Below are 20,069 nucleotides of genomic sequence, written 5' to 3' on the forward strand. Positions count from 1 at the left end.
CCATCAACCTCCATGCGCCCTCTACCTTAAGGGATTCCCTGTTTCTCTCCATCTAACTCTGGCTCTTTTTTTAAACCACTCCCCTGTTAGCCCTCAGAACTAAGTCCTATCCCTTCACCGCAGTGGGCTCACAGTCCAAGCGGACCTGAGTTTGTTGTCTGGGAGGGGGGGAGGGGGGGGGGGTTGGGGTGTTTGCACAGCCAGGCAGATTAAGACATTCCTATGCCTATTAAAAGAGACAAATACCTACCGGGCTGACCGCTGTCTCACAGTCACACGGGCCAAGTTTGAGGCCGGCACGATGAATGGTGCCGGAGATGCGAAGCCGACACACAGCCTCAGTGTCTGTCACCCGTGTCAAGCCCGTTCCTAGCGTCTGTTGGTTCTGCTCTTACAGGAAGTCTGAGGAGGAAGTGGATATGGACAAGGTGACGGCCGCCATGGTTCTGACGAGCCTGTCCACCAGCCCGCTGGTTAGGAGTCCACCCGTCAAAGGCACTGGTGAGTTCAACTCAAACGCTTTCTTTCTTTACTCATCTTCTTTTTATAAAGGTTATCACCTTGCCATTGAGAGTCTCTCTTACAAAGGGGATTTAAGGTGCACGACGGAAACAACTCTCACTGAGTGGTGGTCGTGACAGCAACTATCTGTACGTGTCGCTTTTGCTGCGCACCGAACGAACTGACAGAGGAACTGTACCATTTCCTGTTTGCTATACATCTCCCTTGGCTGAGGTCAGGTCACGGTGAGGTTGTAGACCAGCCGGAGAGAGCTCTGCTGTAGTGTACATTATATGGGTACTGCATCACAAGGCCCCCAAGCTAAGTCCCTGGGGGTGAAAACCTGGACCTGAGGTGTTGTTTGTCTACTGCGTACAGTCAAAGTCTGTGTCACTGGATGGCAACACAGTGTCTGTCATTGGGGTCAATGAAACATACACAGTTGTTGCTCCAAATTTTTTTTGTAATTTATACAAATGCATTTGTGTTTCTTGTATGACATTGTCTGTGCCCCCCCCCTTCCTCCAGAGGGTCTGAATGGATGGTGGAAGGACAGCGGCGGGGGCTGCTTCACCCCCTCCAGTTACAGCAGTAGTGGTTACTGGAGCTGGAGCGGCCCCAGTGACCAGTCCAACCCGTCCACACCCTCCCCGCCCCTCTCAGCGGACAGCTTCAAGCCCTTCCGCACGCCCGGCGCCAACGGCCCCGCCCCCGACGACGCCATCGACGACCAGGACGGCAGCAGCCTGCTCTTCGACGAGCCCATCCCGCGCAAGCGCAAGGTGGGCGGCCCCCCCGGATTTAACAGAAAACACAGTTCCTCGTACAGGCAGTCGGGCCCCCCGGATTTAACAGAGATGACAGGAATTAGCTCGACAATGTCACCGTTGATTGTGGTCTTTTTCCGAGGAACCGCGCAAACATTTCATTTCGATCTGGGTTTTTTTTTTTTTTTTTTCGGTTCATTTGGAAATGGTACTGAATTGATTTAGATGCTAGCTAGCTACTGTAACTCCTGTGTTCCACTGACCTCCATGACACTGGGCGGTGACGTGCTGACCAAGGTAGTGTTGGAGACGACGCGCGTCAGGTCGCCACACACAGTGGCCGGACGTCATTGTCACAGGAACGCGATGAGGTAAAAGGCCAGCGGAGGAACCACACGACTTAAGGGGGCGAAAACGGGATGATGCAACACGTCATCCCCACTTACAGCAGCCGAAATGCTTGCCCCCGCCCAGTGTTTCATCTCTCCATTATTCACGCTGTTGACAGCCGCCGTTCTGCCGTCAAATGAATAGATAGTCGCTGCTTTATCTGTCCGACTCAAGCCCTCATCCCTGTTATATGAGAGAGCATAAATTCCATGCAGGCTAGGCGAGGGCTAAGACTCTGTTTTGTGGTGTTTAGCTGTCAATGCGCACACTTCTGCCTCTCAACATGCTAAACACACACACACATGCCCATGAGTCTCTAGCCATTTGTCCTGCTTAATTACTGTACAGCCACACATAGTCCCACCTGGCATTGGAATGAAGGAATTTAAATATCATCACCGGCAAACATGAAGGGGAAGCAGCCGGCCTTTTGTCCCATCAGATCAATAGGATCTCTCAGCTGAGACGCGCCTGGCACCGCTCATCTCTTAATGGGATAGGGATTCTAAATGAGAAGATGGATGGGGGGGGGTAAAGGAAGTGTACAGAGAGATGAAGACGGACAAAGAGAGAGAACGGTTGAGGGGAGATATACAGAGAAAGAGATGAGGACTGGAGGAGTTTACATCTGGGTCGTCCCACAAATAGATTCAGTTGTATCCCTTTGAAATTTTTACTAGAAAGTATGGACTAGCATTTTAGAAGCCTATTACTTTAAATGTAGTTAGTTCACTATATCTGTGTAATATGAATAAAGACATACTCAAGTGCATAAAATTGACATTTTTACTACTTCTACTTCTAGGAATAGTTTAACCCACTCAACCACAAAGTCTTTTCTCATCATTGTAAAGCTCTAGCTTCAAATAATGCCAATTTATTTTTGATTTGACATTATTTCAATAAATTATCTTTTCATTGACATGCACCAGAACCAAGTTAGTTTGAAAGTGCTAGTGTAGTTTTTAAAGTGTAAAATCGTTTTTAAAATAAACATCTGACATAATATTGTTCTGTAGTGAAACACTTCAACTAGTTCTGGCCATTTTATGGTGGAGCAACTGAATAATAAGTCAACCCTATTACCCATAGATACTTAAGCTGTGGCCATTTGTATAGTCCCTATAAAATCAGTTTATGTTTAGAGCGATTCCGTTACATTTTTTTTGTAAATTCAGTGATATCCAATTAATTTTTTTGTGATTCCGTTCTTAATATCACACCTCCATATAAACACCCAAGGCAATAGTGGCGCGCGGGGCCGTTTTTTTCTTCATCCACACAGGCTCGTAATTCCAAATATGCCATCCGCAACCAGACAGATTTTATAGATGAAATTAAATAGTGAGGCTCGCACCCGACACTAAACCAGTAAATATAGAAATTGCTGCAGTAACATGTAGTTTGCGTAGCGTTGTTTGATCATGGGTTTGAGTGACGAAGGCGCGGGCTGGAAGCTGAAATGAATAATATGGCCTAGTTCACTCACAGGTTATTGCAAAAATGTTAGGCTTATCAATGTTTTTCAACATTCAGTCTGGCCGCAACCCTTACGCCCTTAATCTAAACAATGTTTATTTATTTATTTTTTACCTTAAACATGCCTGCACAGTGGATATTACCTACCGCCTCTCTACTGTGCATGTAGACCTGTTCGAGCGAGCTCTCGGTTTCTGACAGCGCGCTTCTGTGCCTTCAGTGCGTGAGCATATTTTGTGTGGAATGAGCTTCTGCAAACACTGCAACGAAATAATACACCTAAACATAAACTCGGTTAATGTAGATTGAATAGCGAGGGCGAATCGGCGTTTTTCACGCCGATAAGTTCCACGTAGTGTTCCACGTGACTCTGAGCGACACAACTGCAAGCAGATACCCAGTGTTCTTTCAGAATCGGTGCACTTTTAGAGTTTACAAAATATGGTGTTAATTATTATTAATATTACGGGACTGTATTGGAATTATATTTTCTTATGACAAGATATTTAAAAACATATATTTTGTTGAATTCCCTGTTTATGTTCCGTAATTCCGTACGCGTTCCCCTCAGCGTGGAAATTATAGGGCCCTAATGTGGAGGTCCTTTGGAGGCTGGCTTCACCCGGATTGCAAGTCTGATTCCAACACTGGGCAGAAGTACAAAAACGTATTCACTCAGTACTGCATGTCGCGATGATAAATGTAATACTATAAATTTTTTTACTTTAAAAAATTTTTTTTGAATCAACCATTACCCTGTCACAACCAGATTTACAGCTGAAGATATTCTTTTATTTTTCATTTTTTAAATCCAAATTAGAAAACACATTTCTTTGAATTAAGTAAAACATGTGTCCTTTCACATAATGTGAAAAAGTGAATGTTTAATTTGATTTTATTGAAAGTAATACATTCAGCTTGATTACATTTATTAAAATATCTCATTCGTGTTTTTTTCAGTTGTCAAGTCTCAAACTCTCAATATTGGCTTTAGGGACAAGTCAGCCTTTTTCAAGGTCCCCCATCTTTTCAAAACAGGTCCCCCAAGCCAACTAATGGTGCCGGGTTGCAAATGAAATCCTCACCCACGCCAACCTGAGCCTAGGGCTGCTTGTCTTCCTCCTCTGAGCCAAACATGATGCCGCCTGCTTTCCAGCCTATTTTAATTAACTGTGTGCAGCCTTCATGGAGTACTGCACCGGGATTTTGTTACCTCAGAACCAACACACACACACATTCAAAAGCAGTGGATAGCGACTAATGCTTGATAGGATTAAATTGGGATTTATTAGTCTTAGTTTGGTCATCGCCATTTAATAAAATAAGAATGAAGTCTTCTAAGAGTATACTTATTTAAAATGCTTAAGCTGCATATGTGTGCAATAGTGCAATAGTCTAATACATAGTTATCCATCATTTTAGGTGTGTCTGACCTTAATTGTTTGCTACAAAGACGATTTCTCAGCTGTGGTGAGATGGATAATTAGCTTCGTAATTGTTCTCATAATATTGTCTAATGAACAAAGTAGAGGTGAGCTACGTTAATGTACAATCTCATTGGTTAATATCATTACGGGTGGGTTTTAAGGATGAATGTGTGCATGTTTTTCACCTTCTTTAAACTGGCTCCATAGAAGTTTGCACAGAAAGATGATGTGATCTCTGCTAGACTCTTTAGTTCTGGTAACTGGGTGAGCTCAGTTTGGATGAAAGTTAGAAAAGGGTAAAATCCCTAGATGTCCTGTTTAGCATTTAGACCTAGTGTTTGTTGCAGTAGGAAGCCTAATTGATAAGCTGAGGTTTTGGTTCAAAGTCGTTAGTCATTTGTGAGTCCTTGCCTCCTGAATGGTGCTGTTATTTCAGATTGTTTTTCAGACCAGACATATTTGCTGAACATCCTTCAATAAATCAGGCAGTAAATTATGGACTATTTTACAGTTATGGGACCTCATCCTTTTTACTCTTGGTGTGCTACTTTTTTTTTATCTACTGATTTGACATTGTGGGGCAAATAGTTGTATGCTCCGAAGAAAGTTGGATTGACTCAATCGTTTATGACGCTAGCCAGCTTCATAAAATGTTCAGTAAAATATTGAATTAGCCCCCTTCCTCAAATGAAGGGGATGATGACTAAATCTCCAAGAGGGTGAGAGTCTGATTTCATTGGTCCTCAAGTCAAAAACTCTGTGCAGTTGACCATGCCCGGAGCACAAAGTTAATTAAAGAGAGTCTGATGAACGAACAGCATTGCCTTTGGCTAAGGAGATGAGCCCCATCCGTACGGTGTGCTACAAAACAAGGGCAGTAGATGGCCTTGTGGTTAAGAGCGCTGGTCCGAATCCCAGAGCTGACAAGGTGAAACATCTGTTGTTCTTCCCCGGAGCAAGACACTTACTCCCAATTAGCCCCGAAATTACTCTGAATCAGAAAATAAAAAAAAGGTTGTGGGTTAACTTAACCTGTTAACCTGTTATCTTTTAGCCAGGTAAATCACAATAGCAACCTATCTGTAAAAAGGAACCTGCTCAACATTTACCCTTAATTAAACAATGTTGAATGTAATGACTTTGTTACAAGGACTGAGTTGTGGGGCAAATAGGTGCACATGACATCCATAATATAGGACTCTGATGAGGGAGCAGAACATTAAGATACTGGTCTTCTCATAAAGCTTTCAACTGGAGACACACACACACACACACACACAAACTATCTGAAAGGCTGTTGCTTGGAAGTAATTGCTCTCGTAGGGCCGTGCTGTAATTAGAGGACAGATTGTGTGAGAAATGGCACAGTGTGTGTGTGTGTGTACATATGTGTGAAAAATAACACTGCAGATTGCAGGACTCTTGAAGGAATCCTTGTAGAGCGTCGCTCTCCTCTTTCCACCCTCCTCTTTCACAATCCACCAGCCTTTACACTGACTCAGTGAGACAGACAGCTGGTCAGGTCAGTGAGTCAGTCATACAGCCAGGTCAGTCAGTGAGTGAGTTAGCCAGCCAGCCAGCCAGGTCAGTCAGTGAGTCAGACAGCCAGCCAGGTCAGTCAGTGAGTCAGACAGCCAGCCAGGTTAGTCAGTGAGTGAGTCAGACAGCCAGGTCAGTGAGGGAGTCAGCCAGCCAGCCAGGTCAGTCAGTGAGTCAGACAGCCAGCCAGGTCAGTCAGTGAGTGAATTGATGATGTGCCTGATGTTAAACAGGTCTTCTCTCCCTTCTGACATACAGAACTCAATGAAGGTAATGTTCAAATGTCTGTGGAAGAACTGCGGGAAGGTTCTGAGCACGGCTGCCGGGATCCAGAGGCACATCCGGACCATCCACCTGGGGTAACACACTGTTATATATATACACATCCGGACCATCCACTTGGGGTAACACACTGTTATATATATACATCTGGACCATCCACCTGGGGTAACACACTGTTATATATACACATCCGGACCATTCACCTGGAGTAACACACTGTTATATATACACATCCAGACCATTCACCTGGGGTAACACACTGTTATATATACACATCCGGACCATTCACCTGGGGTAACACACTGTTATATATACACATCCAGACCATTCACCTGGGGTAACACACTGTTATATATACACATCCGGACCATTCACCTGGGGTAACACACTGTTATATATACACATCCGGACCATTCACCTGGAGTAACACACTGTTATATATACACATCCAGACCATTCACCTGGGGTAACACACTGTTATATATACACATCCGGACCATTCACCTGGGGTAACACACTGTTATATATACACATCCGGACCATTCACCTGGGGTAACACACTGTTATATATACACATCCGGACCATTCACCTGGGGTAACACACTGTTATATATACACATCCGGACCATTCACCTGGAGTAACACACTGTTATATATACACATCCAGACCATTCACCTGGGGTAGCACACTGTTATATATACACATCCGGACCATTCACCTGGGGTAACACACTGTTATATATACACATCCAGACCATTCACCTGGGGTAACACACTGTTATATATACACATCCGGACCATTCACCTGGGGTAACACACTGTTATATATACACATCCGGACCATTCACCTGGAGTAACACACTGTTATATATACACATCCAGACCATTCACCTGGGGTAAGACACTGTTATATATACACATCCGGACCATTCACCTGGGGTAACACACTGTTATATATACACATCCGGACCATTCACCTGGGGTAACACACTGTTATATATACACATCCAGACCATTCACCTGGGGTAACACACTGTTATATATACACATCCGGACCATTCACCTGGGGTAACACACTGTTATATATACACATCCGGACCATTCACCTGGGGTAACACACTGTTATATATACACATCCGGACCATTCACCTGGGGTAAACACCACCACCTTGTGCCAGTTAATCAACTAACAAGTGCAGCCAGTTAGAAGAAATGAAGGGTTCATATCACAATGGAAATTTAGGGGTTTTTGTTAAAACTGGAACCTTTTATTTATTATTTCCCTTTGCATTTTAAACAGATAGAAAATATTAAATTTCTATCATTTAAAGACCCCACTAGCATTTAATATTAAATATTAAAGACCCCACTAGCTTTGTATTTAGGGGGGCTCATGTCTCATCCGTGCCCCCACCCACCCCCAAGTTGAACCTCACAACAGAGACACAATGCCGGACTGGACCTTCTCTGACAGAACAGAGGGGTTTCTGACGATTGAATGCCGGGCCTGCCACCAGAAACCCCCCGGTCTGTGCTGAGGATGAGGGTGACCGAAGCCAGCCCCGCCCGGTCGATCCATGACGGAGCTGACTTTGGTTTCTCTGTCAGCCACTGAATGGATATGATCGGATTGGGGCGGGGCGACTGTCATTTCCCTGCGATGAAAGCAGGCCTCATCTAATTCAGCAGCAGGCTGATGTCGGGCCATCATTTGAACCCCCTCCTGTCCCTCAGGCGAAACTGGGACTCTGACTGCAGTGACGGAGAGGAGGACTTCTACTACTCTGAGATCAAGCTGAACACCGATTCCGTGGCCGACGGCTTGAGCAGCCTCTCCCCTGTCTCCCCCTCTGTGCTCTCCCCTGTCGCCCCCCCCCCACGATCACCACCGACGACCCCCGGCAGAAGGCGGAAACAGGACCAATGGGAACAAAGAGAACCACAGCCACGCCCACTCCAACACCACGCCCCTCAGTCGCTCTGCGCCCAGTGCCCTCTACCTCATCCACTCTGACCACGCCTACCAGGTGAGAGACACGCCCACAAAAACAACGTAATCCCAGACATTCCCGTGAATGCTCTGGATTATGCCAGTGTAATCAAGGAGGGATGTTAAGTCATTTCGAAATCCAGTTTTCAACCACTGGTTTGGAGTATTTACTAAAGACCGTGCACGTACATGAACTGAGTGCTTGGTTGTTATTCACATAGTTCATTCACTGACAGATTGATTTATCTGACTGACCAGTCGACTGGTTCTTTGGTGAATTGATTGATTTGTTAATTGACTGTGTGTGATGTACGTGAGCCTCCTGGGCGCCGATTGTCTGAGGTGTGTGACTGACCCATACTCCTCTTTCCCCATCATAGGCAACGGCTCCAGTCACCATCCCCTCCAACGGGTCCGCCTCTGGGTCCGCCTCTGGGTCCGCCTCAGGGTCCGCCTCTGGGTCCGCCTCTGCGTCCGCCTCTGGGTCCGCCTCCTTCACCCCCAGCAGCAACAGCAACTTCAGCATCTCCTGGCAGTCGCCGCCTGTCACCTTCACCGGCAACGCTGTGAGTGGAAACCCAAAATAAACACACACACACATACACACACACACACACGCACAAAACAATACAACCCCACGCAATGTCTGCCTGTCTGTGCAATGTCTGCCTGTCAGGAATACCTGAGGTTTTCTGTTGTTTTCTGTCTGAATCGACATTCCTGTTTACTGTCTGCATGTGTGTGTTGTTTCTGCTGCTCCCAGGCATCGCCCACACAGAGTCAGACACAGAGCTGTGGGGAGCAGCGCTCCCAGACCTTAGCCGTCCTCTCCTCCCCTCCCAGAGCCTCTGGCTCACTCAGGTACTGACCACATCCGTTAGCTGACCACCTCCTGAAGTCAGAGCACACCCATGGTGACTTCATGCCTGGAGACAGTGACCCTGGTCCCTTTTTTGCCGTTGCTTTCGCCCCTGTTAATTCTGGATTCATTGTAATGCGTGGTTATTTTCTCTGGCGTTGTAAAACCTGGTGCTGACCAGCTCATGTATCCTCCTATGTCCCTCCTCAGCCGCAAGTCCCGTGGGGAGGGCAGGAAGTGCCGTAAAGTGTACGGGATGGAGAACAGGGACATGTGGTGCACGGCCTGCCGGTGGAAGAAAGCCTGCCAGAGATTTACCGACTGATTTTACCAACCTGACGCTTGGCCGAGCGAGCGTCGAGGAGGTCTGCCGTGGAAAAAGGTGGGGGTGTTGTTTCCGTCATGCGCGTGTGCGTTAACGCCACCCCAGAACCAACATTCGCACCGCTCTACGGTCCTGGGTCCGCCCCGTGCTGACACAGGCTGTGTCCTGAGTGTGTCCTGGACCCCCAACCGTCCTGGGAAGCAAGAGCCGCTGCCTTTCCCTGTGTTGATTTGGTTGTCTCTACTCTTTCCCGTTTTCCGGTTCTTTTCTGTTTGGTAAAGCGTCTCTGTGATTTTAACGGGTCCGGGGGTGAGGGGATCAGAGACCTTTCTCTTTTTTATGAGGAGAATGGGCCGCCTGGGGAGAACACTGTGGTGAAATGAGAGGAGGAGAAATGTCCTTGTTTATTCCATGTGGACTCCTCTCTCCCCCTTTTCTTCCCTCTGTTCCCTCTCACTGCCTGGTTCTTCTACTGGACAGTATTGGGTCTTCTGGTTCCCTACAATCACACACCCTGTCCTCCCATTCCTCAACCAAGGGAATGTCTTGGGTCTGGACCCAGCTGGGGTAGACTGAGAGGTTAATAGCACCCCCTAGTGGTGGGAATTATATTGATGCAAAACAAATACAATATACATTAATTCCGTAAGGAAGACAAACCTTGCCAGCAGCTACGAACCCCACACCGCAACGCTGCATCACAACAAGCAATTCAAATCACTTAAACACAGGACAACAGGATCCTATCAACATTTTATAGTTATCTATATATCCAGTCGACGGAAGCTAAAAAAGGGTTATTTTCTTTCAGGGAGTGTTAATCAACAGAAAGCAAAACCAGCAGCTAACATTTTAATACTGTGGGGTTTTGGTCACATGATATCTACCTTCAACCAAAAAGTTTGTTCTGTTTAAATTGTGTTAATTGTGCCATTTTCCCTATTGCTGATCTTTGTCTGTATTTGTTCTTGGTGTATTGAAACCACAACAGACTAAGAACTTAAAATGTGCTGGGTAAAGTGACACTGCTCGTACGCACTTTCAGGCCAAACCAACTGCCAACGTCTAGTCCAGACACAAACCGGCATCCAAACAACTGTCCTGCTTCTGTTCCCCATCTTCCACCAGGGGTACAGATGTGAACGTTTTGTTTATGGCCACTATACCTTAGGTCACCTACAAGATGGAGGGTCCCCTCAATGCCAAAAGTGAGTCAACAACTTGTTCTGAATGTGCACTTGTCAAGGCAGTGTCTTTGGTTGGTCTTGTTTTGGGGGCGGGGCAACATCTCTGTCTCAACCCAGCCCTCTAAAAACACGGCACTGTTGGCAGGCCGGACCTGAAAGGTTGACTTTGAGTTAAACCTAGAATTGGGAAAGGACATTGGGAAAGTGTTTTGGAAGTTTCTTTTCAGTGTCATTCCCTGCGCTCCCTTCCAGACTTATTCCACCTGGGCAGGTGCAGCCCTTTTCTCATTGGACTCAATAAATAGAAAGAGACTTTTCAATAGGCTTTGGTTTTTACCCGGTGGCTGAGTTCAAACCACTTATGCATCTAGCTGATTGGTTTGTGGACTAGTCTATCCCCGCCCACTCCACTTCCCTGTGCTGAGATAGGCCACCTGGTTGACTGGGATGCGGCAGACTTGTCATGATTTTTTAGTTACTTTGAAAGTGATATTAATGTTTGTGGTTAATCATGAAATCAGTCCGGGAGGCTGTCTCTGTCAGACCGGGAGGCTGTCTCTGTCAGACCGGGAGGCTGTCTCTGTCAGACCGGGAGGCTGTCTCTGTCAGACCGGGAGGCTGTCTCTGTCAGTCCGGGAGGCTGTCTCTGTCAGACCGGGAGGCTGTCTCTGTCAGACCGGGAGGCTGTCTCTGTCAGACCGGGAGGCTGTCTCTGTCAGACCGGGAGGCTGTCTCTGTCAGACCGGGAGGCTGTCTCTGTCAGACCGGGAGGCTGTCTCTGTCAGACCGGGAGGCTGTCTCTGTCAGACCGGGAGGCTGTCTCTGTCTGACCGGGAGGCTGTCTCTGTCTGACCGGGAGGCTGTCTCTGTCAGACCGGGAGGCTGTCTCTGTCAGACCGGGAGGCTGTCTCTGTCAGACCGGGAGGCTGTCTCTGTCAGACCGGGAGGCTGTCTCTGTCAGACCGGGAGGCTGTCTCTGTCAGACCGGGAGGCTGTCTCTGTCAGACCGGGAGGCTGTCTCTGTCAGATCGGGAGGATGTCTCAATTCAAAGGTGTTGTACCACATCACAATTCTCCACCCTTCAGCCAAAGTGCACATTATCAGTCATGGATTTTACAGTGGTGAACTCTTCAGCCAATGTTTACAGCATGCTTCTAAATTCGTAATGGGGAGAATGCAGGTGCTCATGTTGGCACTCAAGTGCGGAGAATTTGGACTCGGTCTAATACTCTTATAAGAAGGTCACACTGGTCAAAGATGAAAGTTCCACAGTTACTATTAAAGCTACTTTCTGTTCATCACTCATCTCTGCATACCTTCATTATGTTGCACCCTGAACACAATGCTTTACTTTTTTTGTGTTTTATCGGTATGTTTATGTAGGTACAGCTCTGACTTGACCATTTATTAAGCTAAGTTTTCTCCATTTTAAACCTCAGCCAACACACAATGAACAGGAGATTCCATGTGTCATTCACCTGTAGGTTGGAAACATGGGTGGCTCATTTAATGTCCTGCTTATATCATGTTGTTTCTTTATAAAATACAATATTCATGTAGGTTATCTAAAACCATGCAGTTGTATATGTGAACGTACTGTTGTTTAAAATGAAAACGTTTTATATACGTAAAGCAAGTATATGTTTAAATCTAAAGCAAAAGAGATGGATCTGGCTGTTGTTATTTTTTATTTTTTACTATTTTGCATTTCTGAATTGCTATAATGGGTTTATTTTCATTTTCTGCTGACAGAATGCTGTGGTTATTGTTACTTTGGAACTGTTGAGGAGTATTCTCTCATTCTGAAATCAAGGCGAAACATTTCGTTACATAGCGTCAGTATGTGAACCCCACAACCTAATGCCCAAATGCTTACACACACTCACAGTAACCTTTATAACATTTATCTGCCTGTGACGTTTAGTGGTTGGAGAGATTTAAAGACCTGTGTATTTTCTCCAGTTCTTTTCTCACCAACCTCATTAAGTAGTCAGATTGGCATTTAGCTTGACTGACACCCCTGTGTTGTGTGTGTTAGCCCCTTTAAGCTAACATTTGGGCCCCTACTGTTGCTGGTGCTGTTTCCACAATGCAGGCCCTTCCCTCTTACCGGGGTCATCTCAGGTCAAAGGCCTGTTGGTGAGTCCACTTGATTGGGCATTCCTCACCTCCTTGCTTTAAAATATACTTTGAAATGACCGAACAGACAACATTTCAGCTACAGGAGTCCACCCCTGAGAATCTGTTGTTGCAACGCGGTCGGGTGATTTATTGTCAATCTTGTTTTTGTTATCTGATGCCCTACTGCTATCACTCTGGTGCTTCTCTTACTGTTTTTAAGAAGTGGTATCCCAACAGAAATAGAATTCTAAAAGCAAAATTGTGTTTTCCATTTCCATGTCCCCGTCGTGGTGGAGATTGTGACAGCTTCTGGAGGGCTGCGCCTGGGTCATTTACTGGTGCTGTGCACTGAGGTGGAAGAAAAACACACATGGGGAGGTGCTACTATTGTCCAATGCTATTTCACTATAATGTCCTTTCTATCTTCTATATATCTATGGCCTCTGTTACACTGTGGTAGAAGATGAAAATAAAAACACCTGCCTAAAGACAAGTCCAACTCTCCACAGAGAACTAGGTGTGTTAACTCTGACGCTGTCCTTTTTTTTGGTCATTGGCGGTAATTTCAGTGGATATCATCTGACCGGTTTCCAATTCCACCAAGTAGAGCTGTATATTAAGTATGAAATGCAAGATAAATAGTTGATTGTGTGTTATGGGTAATGACATCTTCAGATGTAGCAACATTAATTGTCAAGACTGGAGGAAATCAATTTCTTGTATATAATGAACATCCACCATGTACGCCTACATGACCTTGTCTTTAAGAAATTTAAATAACATTCAATTAGCTGTGGGTGACTGTTTTAACATAGGCTACCAAAGTAACTAGGGTATTGTGTGATATGTAGTAAATTAGGGTTCATCTGATTTCCCAAAGGTGACAGGTTCAATAATGTCACGTGTTATTTACAGCAGTCAGCGCTGGCTGGGTGGAACCTGAGGGAATAATAGTTTGTTTGAATTACAGGTTTGCTTTATTTACAGGGACCTGTAAAATGGCTTCCCACAATGAACAAGTGTTAGAGAAGCCTGGATGAAACACCTGCATCAAAGCAGCTCTTTTGGAGTTCCCTGTAGGAGCTGGTATAAGTGGCTGGTATGAATACATACGACAGGCATTTTGATGGGGATGTGGAGCACGGCATCATAGGTCTAGCTAGTCTTTTGTTGTCTTGCACGTATACGCTGCTGCTGCCTGTGAAATGCTTGGTTTTCCTGTTGATTTAGAAGACGGATAAAACAAGGCAGCGTTATTTAAAGGGGGATTTCACCCGTTTTTACATTTGGGCTTATTTTCACTCTTTCTGTGCTTTGTGTTAATAACCAAAACATTTTATATATTCTTTGTTCTATAGAATGGATATCACATTTACTGACATCTTTTACAACTAAAATGTACAATGAGCTTGTGTCAATGTTGTCGAACAATCCAGAGCACTTGAATTCACTCCAAAACCAGGTTGTGTATGACAAAGGGATACAAATTTGAGTTGGTTTGGAGTACGTAAATAATTTTGTTACCAGCTTAAAAAATTTGATGTTTTATAATGCGTTGTAGTCAACCGTAAGTGACGACAAGGCAAAATGTGGCAACCAATTGTAAGTAAAAAAAAAAAAGAATGTTTTGGGAAGAAACATCTATACAAGCGCTGAAAGAGTATTAACAAATGTAAAACTAGGTAAACTCCACCCTTATCTTATGGAGCTGTGACCTCAAGCTAGCATGAGTTGAGGACAATTTGCACTACATACACACACAAATACATACACTGACTTTCTACCAGCCGTTTCCTGCCAGTGCAGGTGTAAGTGTAATGGATTCTGAGGCCATGTTGCTGTGATAAACCAGGGCTGAAGTGTTGTCATAAAAGTATAAAAGAGAAGCTAAGTTTATCTGAGCAGTCTTTCCAATGCCCCTGTCTTCTGTTATGTTCCAGAGCTGCCCAGAGCTGACCTTTACTTCCCTTCGCTGGATTACCCAGCTAGCTACAGTAACGCAAATGTCCGGCAGGTGCAGTCCAAAGGCTTTCAAACCTGGTCACGCTTTTGTATCTGCCCCTCCTCATCCCCTGTGCTCCTGCAACAGTGGAATCCTCACTCCATGATTGACTAGCAGCAGGTGGGATGGGTGAAGCTGGGCTGAGCAGAGACATGTGAACGGGCACATTACTTTCTGACTACTGTGTGTGTGGATTCAAGCAGTGAGGAGAGGATTTACTGGTCACACACACACACAGCAGGACTTTATGGTAAAGGATTTCATAGAAAAATGATCTGATGTACAGTACCATTCAAAAGTTAGAACTTGTGACTGGTACTGTATTTCTCATTAAGGACATGTTTGTTTTCAAAAGAGAATTTAAATCACATGTTGCTTGTTGTATGGACAGTCATGGGAATATGGCTGCTGAATTAACTCTTTAAAGAAGCTCACGAGAAGCAGACATTGAAGCAGCCAGCAGGGCTTCCAGCAACTTCCCAGTGTTTCCATGCTGCTGGCACTTTTCGGGCAGGTTATGTCTGGTCCCTCCCACTCTGTGCGTTGGGTTGGACAGTACTGTTGTGTTCTCGGATTTAAGGAGTAAGGGGCGGTGTCTATGACTGCGTTCAGGAATGTTATTTCATTGTGAAACGTGAAGTAAAGGATGTTGTTTTTCTTGGCAACCTTGAGTTTGTGCCTTGGGATGGTGAGTCTGGGTGTGTAGAAACACAGCTAATGGAATGTAGGCTTCTTAATCCCATCTTAGATAAAATGAACACGTTTAACTCCCTGTTTGGCCCCCATGGATATACAAGGCTGGTAATTTATGCCCTAGATGGAGATTTGGTTGGACATTTTGATGACCCAGGAAGGCGTGACTTTTCTTATATTCACAGATGTTCTTTATAAACAGTTTTTTGATACATGTACTTTTTTGCCTATACTGTTCTTTTTTCTGCTTTTCCAAACATGTATTTCTCTGTGTTTGAGGGCTTGTACATAAAATGCATTCATGTGAGATTTAAGAATAACAGTCATAATGATAACGGTTGACTACAACATGTTTGGGAAATCAGGGAAGTGTTTTTTTTTTTTTTTATATATTGAAGCGGTGAGGTAACCCATTTCATTCAGAGACTGGGCGCAACTAGAAGTCTGCAGGCACAGTACCTGTGTTCTCTCATTGGTGGACCTCTTTCGAATGATGGCACTACATCATCCTGTGACCTCCAATCAAATTAAAGTTGCTTGCGGCCACCATCCATTTGCTGGCCCCTTGTTCAGAACAAGCAGGAGGCAGCTTTTTGAACAGACGACTTATGTTGCCTGAAATTGATACCTCAGCCCCTTCAGCTTGCACTTCCTCACAAGGAGCATTTACAAGTGAAAGGAGCTGGGTCAACTGTTTTATTAAGTGCCCAAATTCTAGTTGTCTTCCCGTAAAAGGCCAAACGCAGCCTCTGGAAATGGATCATCTCACTGTCCCGTCATTCATCTACAATGACCATATTAACCTCAACAAAAATCGATGACTGTCGCACTGGATTTTTACACTTTTCCAATAGGCCTCTGTACTCTTATCTAGGATCGTCTATAACTGTATTTTGTAATACTGCACGTGCATGCAACGCTTTAGAGGAATAACTTTACAAATGTGTGTGTCATTGTGTCGTGGTTGCCCACGTAGGAAGCAGAGGGCCTTCAGGAGGGCGGAGAGACCTCCAAACACTAGCGGCAGGGTTAGCGATCTGTGGCCTCTGGCCTGGTTGTCCTCCTGCCCTGCCGTTCCCTGGTCCGTTCCAGTTGTAGCTCTTTCCCTACGGGAATTTACGCTGAACCCTCAGTCACGTTTCAGAGGTGGTCCTGCCATTCTGTGGGCATCCCTCCATCCAATATGTTTCCCTCAGGATGTGTCCTCTTCTCTCCACCCCCCTCCTCCTCTGTCTCCTCCCCTGTCTCCTCCTCTGTCTCCGCCCCTGTCTCCACCTCTGTCTCCACCTCTGTCTCCTCCCCTGTCATAATGTGTGCACTGGGTTGGTTAGTCCTCGGTTAGAGCATCTTGGCCAAGGCAACCAGGACCGGGCTTGAAGCCAGCCAGGGTGTTCTTCTGGTGCCGTCTATCTCTCGCTGTCTCTCTGGCACCGTAATAACTACGGCAGTGTGTGTACATAGCCGATCGTCTTTTATAGTTCACGGCCAAGTGACTCCAATAATACAAATATGGATACAGTAGAAAATGCAGAGTTGATGCCAATGGAATTGGTTAATCTACGCTGGAATGTGTGAAATTGGCCATTACTCTGCTCCAAGGCTTCTCTAGGAGGACAAAACCACCTGAGCCAACACAGACAAAGGCATTTTCCTGCTCTCCACTCACAATAGGCCCAATGTGTGTTTTGTAAAACTTTTTAAAATGTTGTATGTAAAAATGTTGTATGGAGAATAGGAATATGTGTCCGGTTAGAAGCAATGCATCTTGGGACATAGTGAAAGGTTCTACATTGCAGTTACTCGGTTGCAACTTTTAAAAAATGTATTCTTTGTCTTCAGTTGCCAACCTGAACACATATGGCCATATAAGAAAACATAAGCTGTGTGGACCAGACCTGGGTCAGGTATATTATTTCGACGTGCCTGAGCATCAGGCTATGGCTGGAAATATGGAGGGAAACCTATTTGACCCAGGTCTGTGTGTGAACTCAGGATGTGTCCTTAATAATTCTGAACAGGGGTTGCTGGTGCGCTCTGAATCTGACGCTCTGGAAACAGACCCTAGCCGCTGCTCGGCCTCAGAATCTCCACCACCAGAGCGGGTGAATGATATCCAACCGCGTACAGTGTGGTAGAATTGTAATGTAGGCTACGAAAGGTCCGTTTTAAGGTGGTCTGTCAGGCACATGAATAGGGAGGTGATGACCTCATTTTAGTTCTGTCAGGATATGGAAATATGTCACTCTGTGGGGTCAACGTCTCACAATGTCAGCCATACAGGGCTCTGACGTCGTTCCGACCTCCAACCGACCTCTCATTGACTACGTCGTTATGGCACCACACGCTGCATATCATCCATGCCATATCAGATAGCTTACACTGTGTGTTTTACGGAGAGGCAACGCTGCGAATTCCAGTCATGCCGTCAGCTAGCCAGAGAATAGGCTCCACAGAACAGACTCTGGGTGCTCTGCCTTTCCCGGGCGGAGGCGATTCTAGGCGCACTGTACCCAGTTTTCATTTCCCACATCCCCACCTACTCCTGAGCCAGGCCAAAGCCAACGAGCCCATCACGATGAAGACGAGCAGTCGGAACCCCGATCCCTCGTTTATCCACGGAACACAGCAGAGGCCGCGAGGCGGACGGGGGTCACACGTCTTTCAAACCTGCGGATTGGGCCGGCTGTGGCGGATGCATTCAACATCCAGCTTATCGAGTCATGGACTTTAGGATGCGTGCACCTCGGCGCAGCGTGGCAGCGTCGCAGCGTCGCAGCAGCTTGTGTGTTTCTCCGCAGCTACGGGTCCTTCCTAGTATCTGGCTCCTTTACGTCCTGGGGACACGTCCGCTGGCGCCTAAGGAGAGAAGCTGCTGGTTGCGCATGTCTGAGGCTCTCCAACAGGGAGACCGCAGAGCGACAACAGGTTGGGGGGAGCGGCGTGGAGGTGCACGGGGGAGGTGCAAGAGTAGTGTACTGGTTAGGTTTCACTGTCGGGGAGAGAACAACGCTAAGAGAGGTCTGGCAGTGTAGTGTGTGTTTGTGTGCTTTTACACATGCTGCGCAATGTATACACCCCCCCCCCCCCCCCCAATGCACACACACACAACACATACAACACATACACAGACCCCTTCTTTTTCAAAAGATTGAGTTAGGCACAGTACAGGTCTGCATAAATGGGCCATCTGGTTGTGTAATGGTAGATAAGAAGCATTGTGGTCCATAAAATCAATAGCTTCCCCACAACAGGACCACAGTTCTGACTGTTTAATGGTGGGAGACAGACAGAGAGACAGACAGGCAGACGGGGGAGGCAGGATGACAGGCAGGGGGTGACATCGGATCTTATTTTTTCACTCACTGTTTATTTTTGATCAGAAACAGCAATAGTGTTTGTGTGTCCCCTGATCGTTCATGATCTCCATCAAAACCATTTTCTCAAATACAGATCTCCGTCAATCTCATCATGCCTTATCATGCTGACTCCATTAGTGTCTTGTTCACAAACATGAACGTTTGAGTGTTGTTAGAATTTTCAGGCTCTGAACATTTAGTAAACCGTCAAACACGGTTGAATGTTGAATGAACATTATGACTGCACACTGGGTTTGAGAGACCATAAGCTACAGAGATTGATTTTATTATGCAACACACTGGGTGACACACACATCACATGGCTGTAGGTAAGATAATAGCATATACAGAGTGGGGCAATTGACAGCGCACAAGTCGCTGTTTTTATTATTATAACTGGGATTTTATATATTATTGCAATACAATACACAGAAAGCACTTACCGTACATGTGTTTAGGTGATGTACAGTATGTCTAAGAAATGGTATCCTACTGCACCAATGATGTTTGTATATCACTATTGTCCAATAGCTTAACATAAGTATAACGTTGATAACCTTCCCTCTTTGGGAAGATCTACTCATGCTGACTGTTAACTCTTCTTGTACTGCAGTATGTTTATACTCTGTGTGTAAATATAATCTGCCATTGTTATTATTGTGATTGTCACCATATTGTCGTCCATTGAGCTTTTGCTCTCGCCATTCCTTGGTGTTCCTATCTAGGGTTATGTTCAATAGGTATCAACTGGATATAGAAGGAATGACCGGGCTTATTGAATGACTAATGGTCATTTTTTTTTTACGTTGCAACATTCTTTGAAACACTTTCCGTTGTGTGCCCTAATGAACATGGCCCATGCTTCTACGTGATATAAGCTACAGATGATTATTCAACTGAGAAATAAAGATACTTTTTGGCAGCTGTTTTACTACTACCTAATGTCCGCTTGTCTTCTTCTAAGGGTTTGCGTGTGCACGTTGCGTACAGGTGTGCGTGCAATCTGGCGCGCGTGCGTGCATGCATGCGTGCGTGCGTGTGTGATCTGTAGCCTAATTATATTTAAAAATACACACAGTGACGCTAATTTGCTCTCTAGCATGAAGTAGTATTTTGATCCCACCATTAGTGTTCTGAATGATGGATGTGT

At 45.5% G+C, this 20,069-nt stretch overlaps 1 protein-coding gene across 1 annotated transcript in view; it reads left to right on the top strand.

Annotated features, from left to right (window-relative positions):
• The window catches only part of znf704 (zinc finger protein 704), a 50,596-nt gene extending 30,740 nt beyond the window's left edge, over positions 1-19,856 (top strand). The window contains exons 3-10 of the mRNA XM_034294732.1: positions 398-501; positions 1,030-1,283; positions 6,362-6,462; positions 8,120-8,293; positions 8,331-8,412; positions 8,756-8,941; positions 9,139-9,236; positions 9,445-19,856. Of these exons, the coding sequence (XP_034150623.1) occupies positions 398-501; positions 1,030-1,283; positions 6,362-6,462; positions 8,120-8,293; positions 8,331-8,412; positions 8,756-8,941; positions 9,139-9,236; positions 9,445-9,559 (1,114 nt within the window). The 3' untranslated portion in view covers positions 9,560-19,856. The remainder of the gene's footprint in view (positions 1-397; positions 502-1,029; positions 1,284-6,361; positions 6,463-8,119; positions 8,294-8,330; positions 8,413-8,755; positions 8,942-9,138; positions 9,237-9,444) is intronic.
• Positions 19,857-20,069: the final 213 nt, after the last annotated feature.

The sequence above is a fragment of the Esox lucius genome, chromosome 10 (genome assembly GCF_011004845.1).
Source record: "Esox lucius isolate fEsoLuc1 chromosome 10, fEsoLuc1.pri, whole genome shotgun sequence".
In the NCBI taxonomy this organism is placed as follows: Eukaryota; Metazoa; Chordata; class Actinopteri; order Esociformes; family Esocidae; genus Esox; species Esox lucius.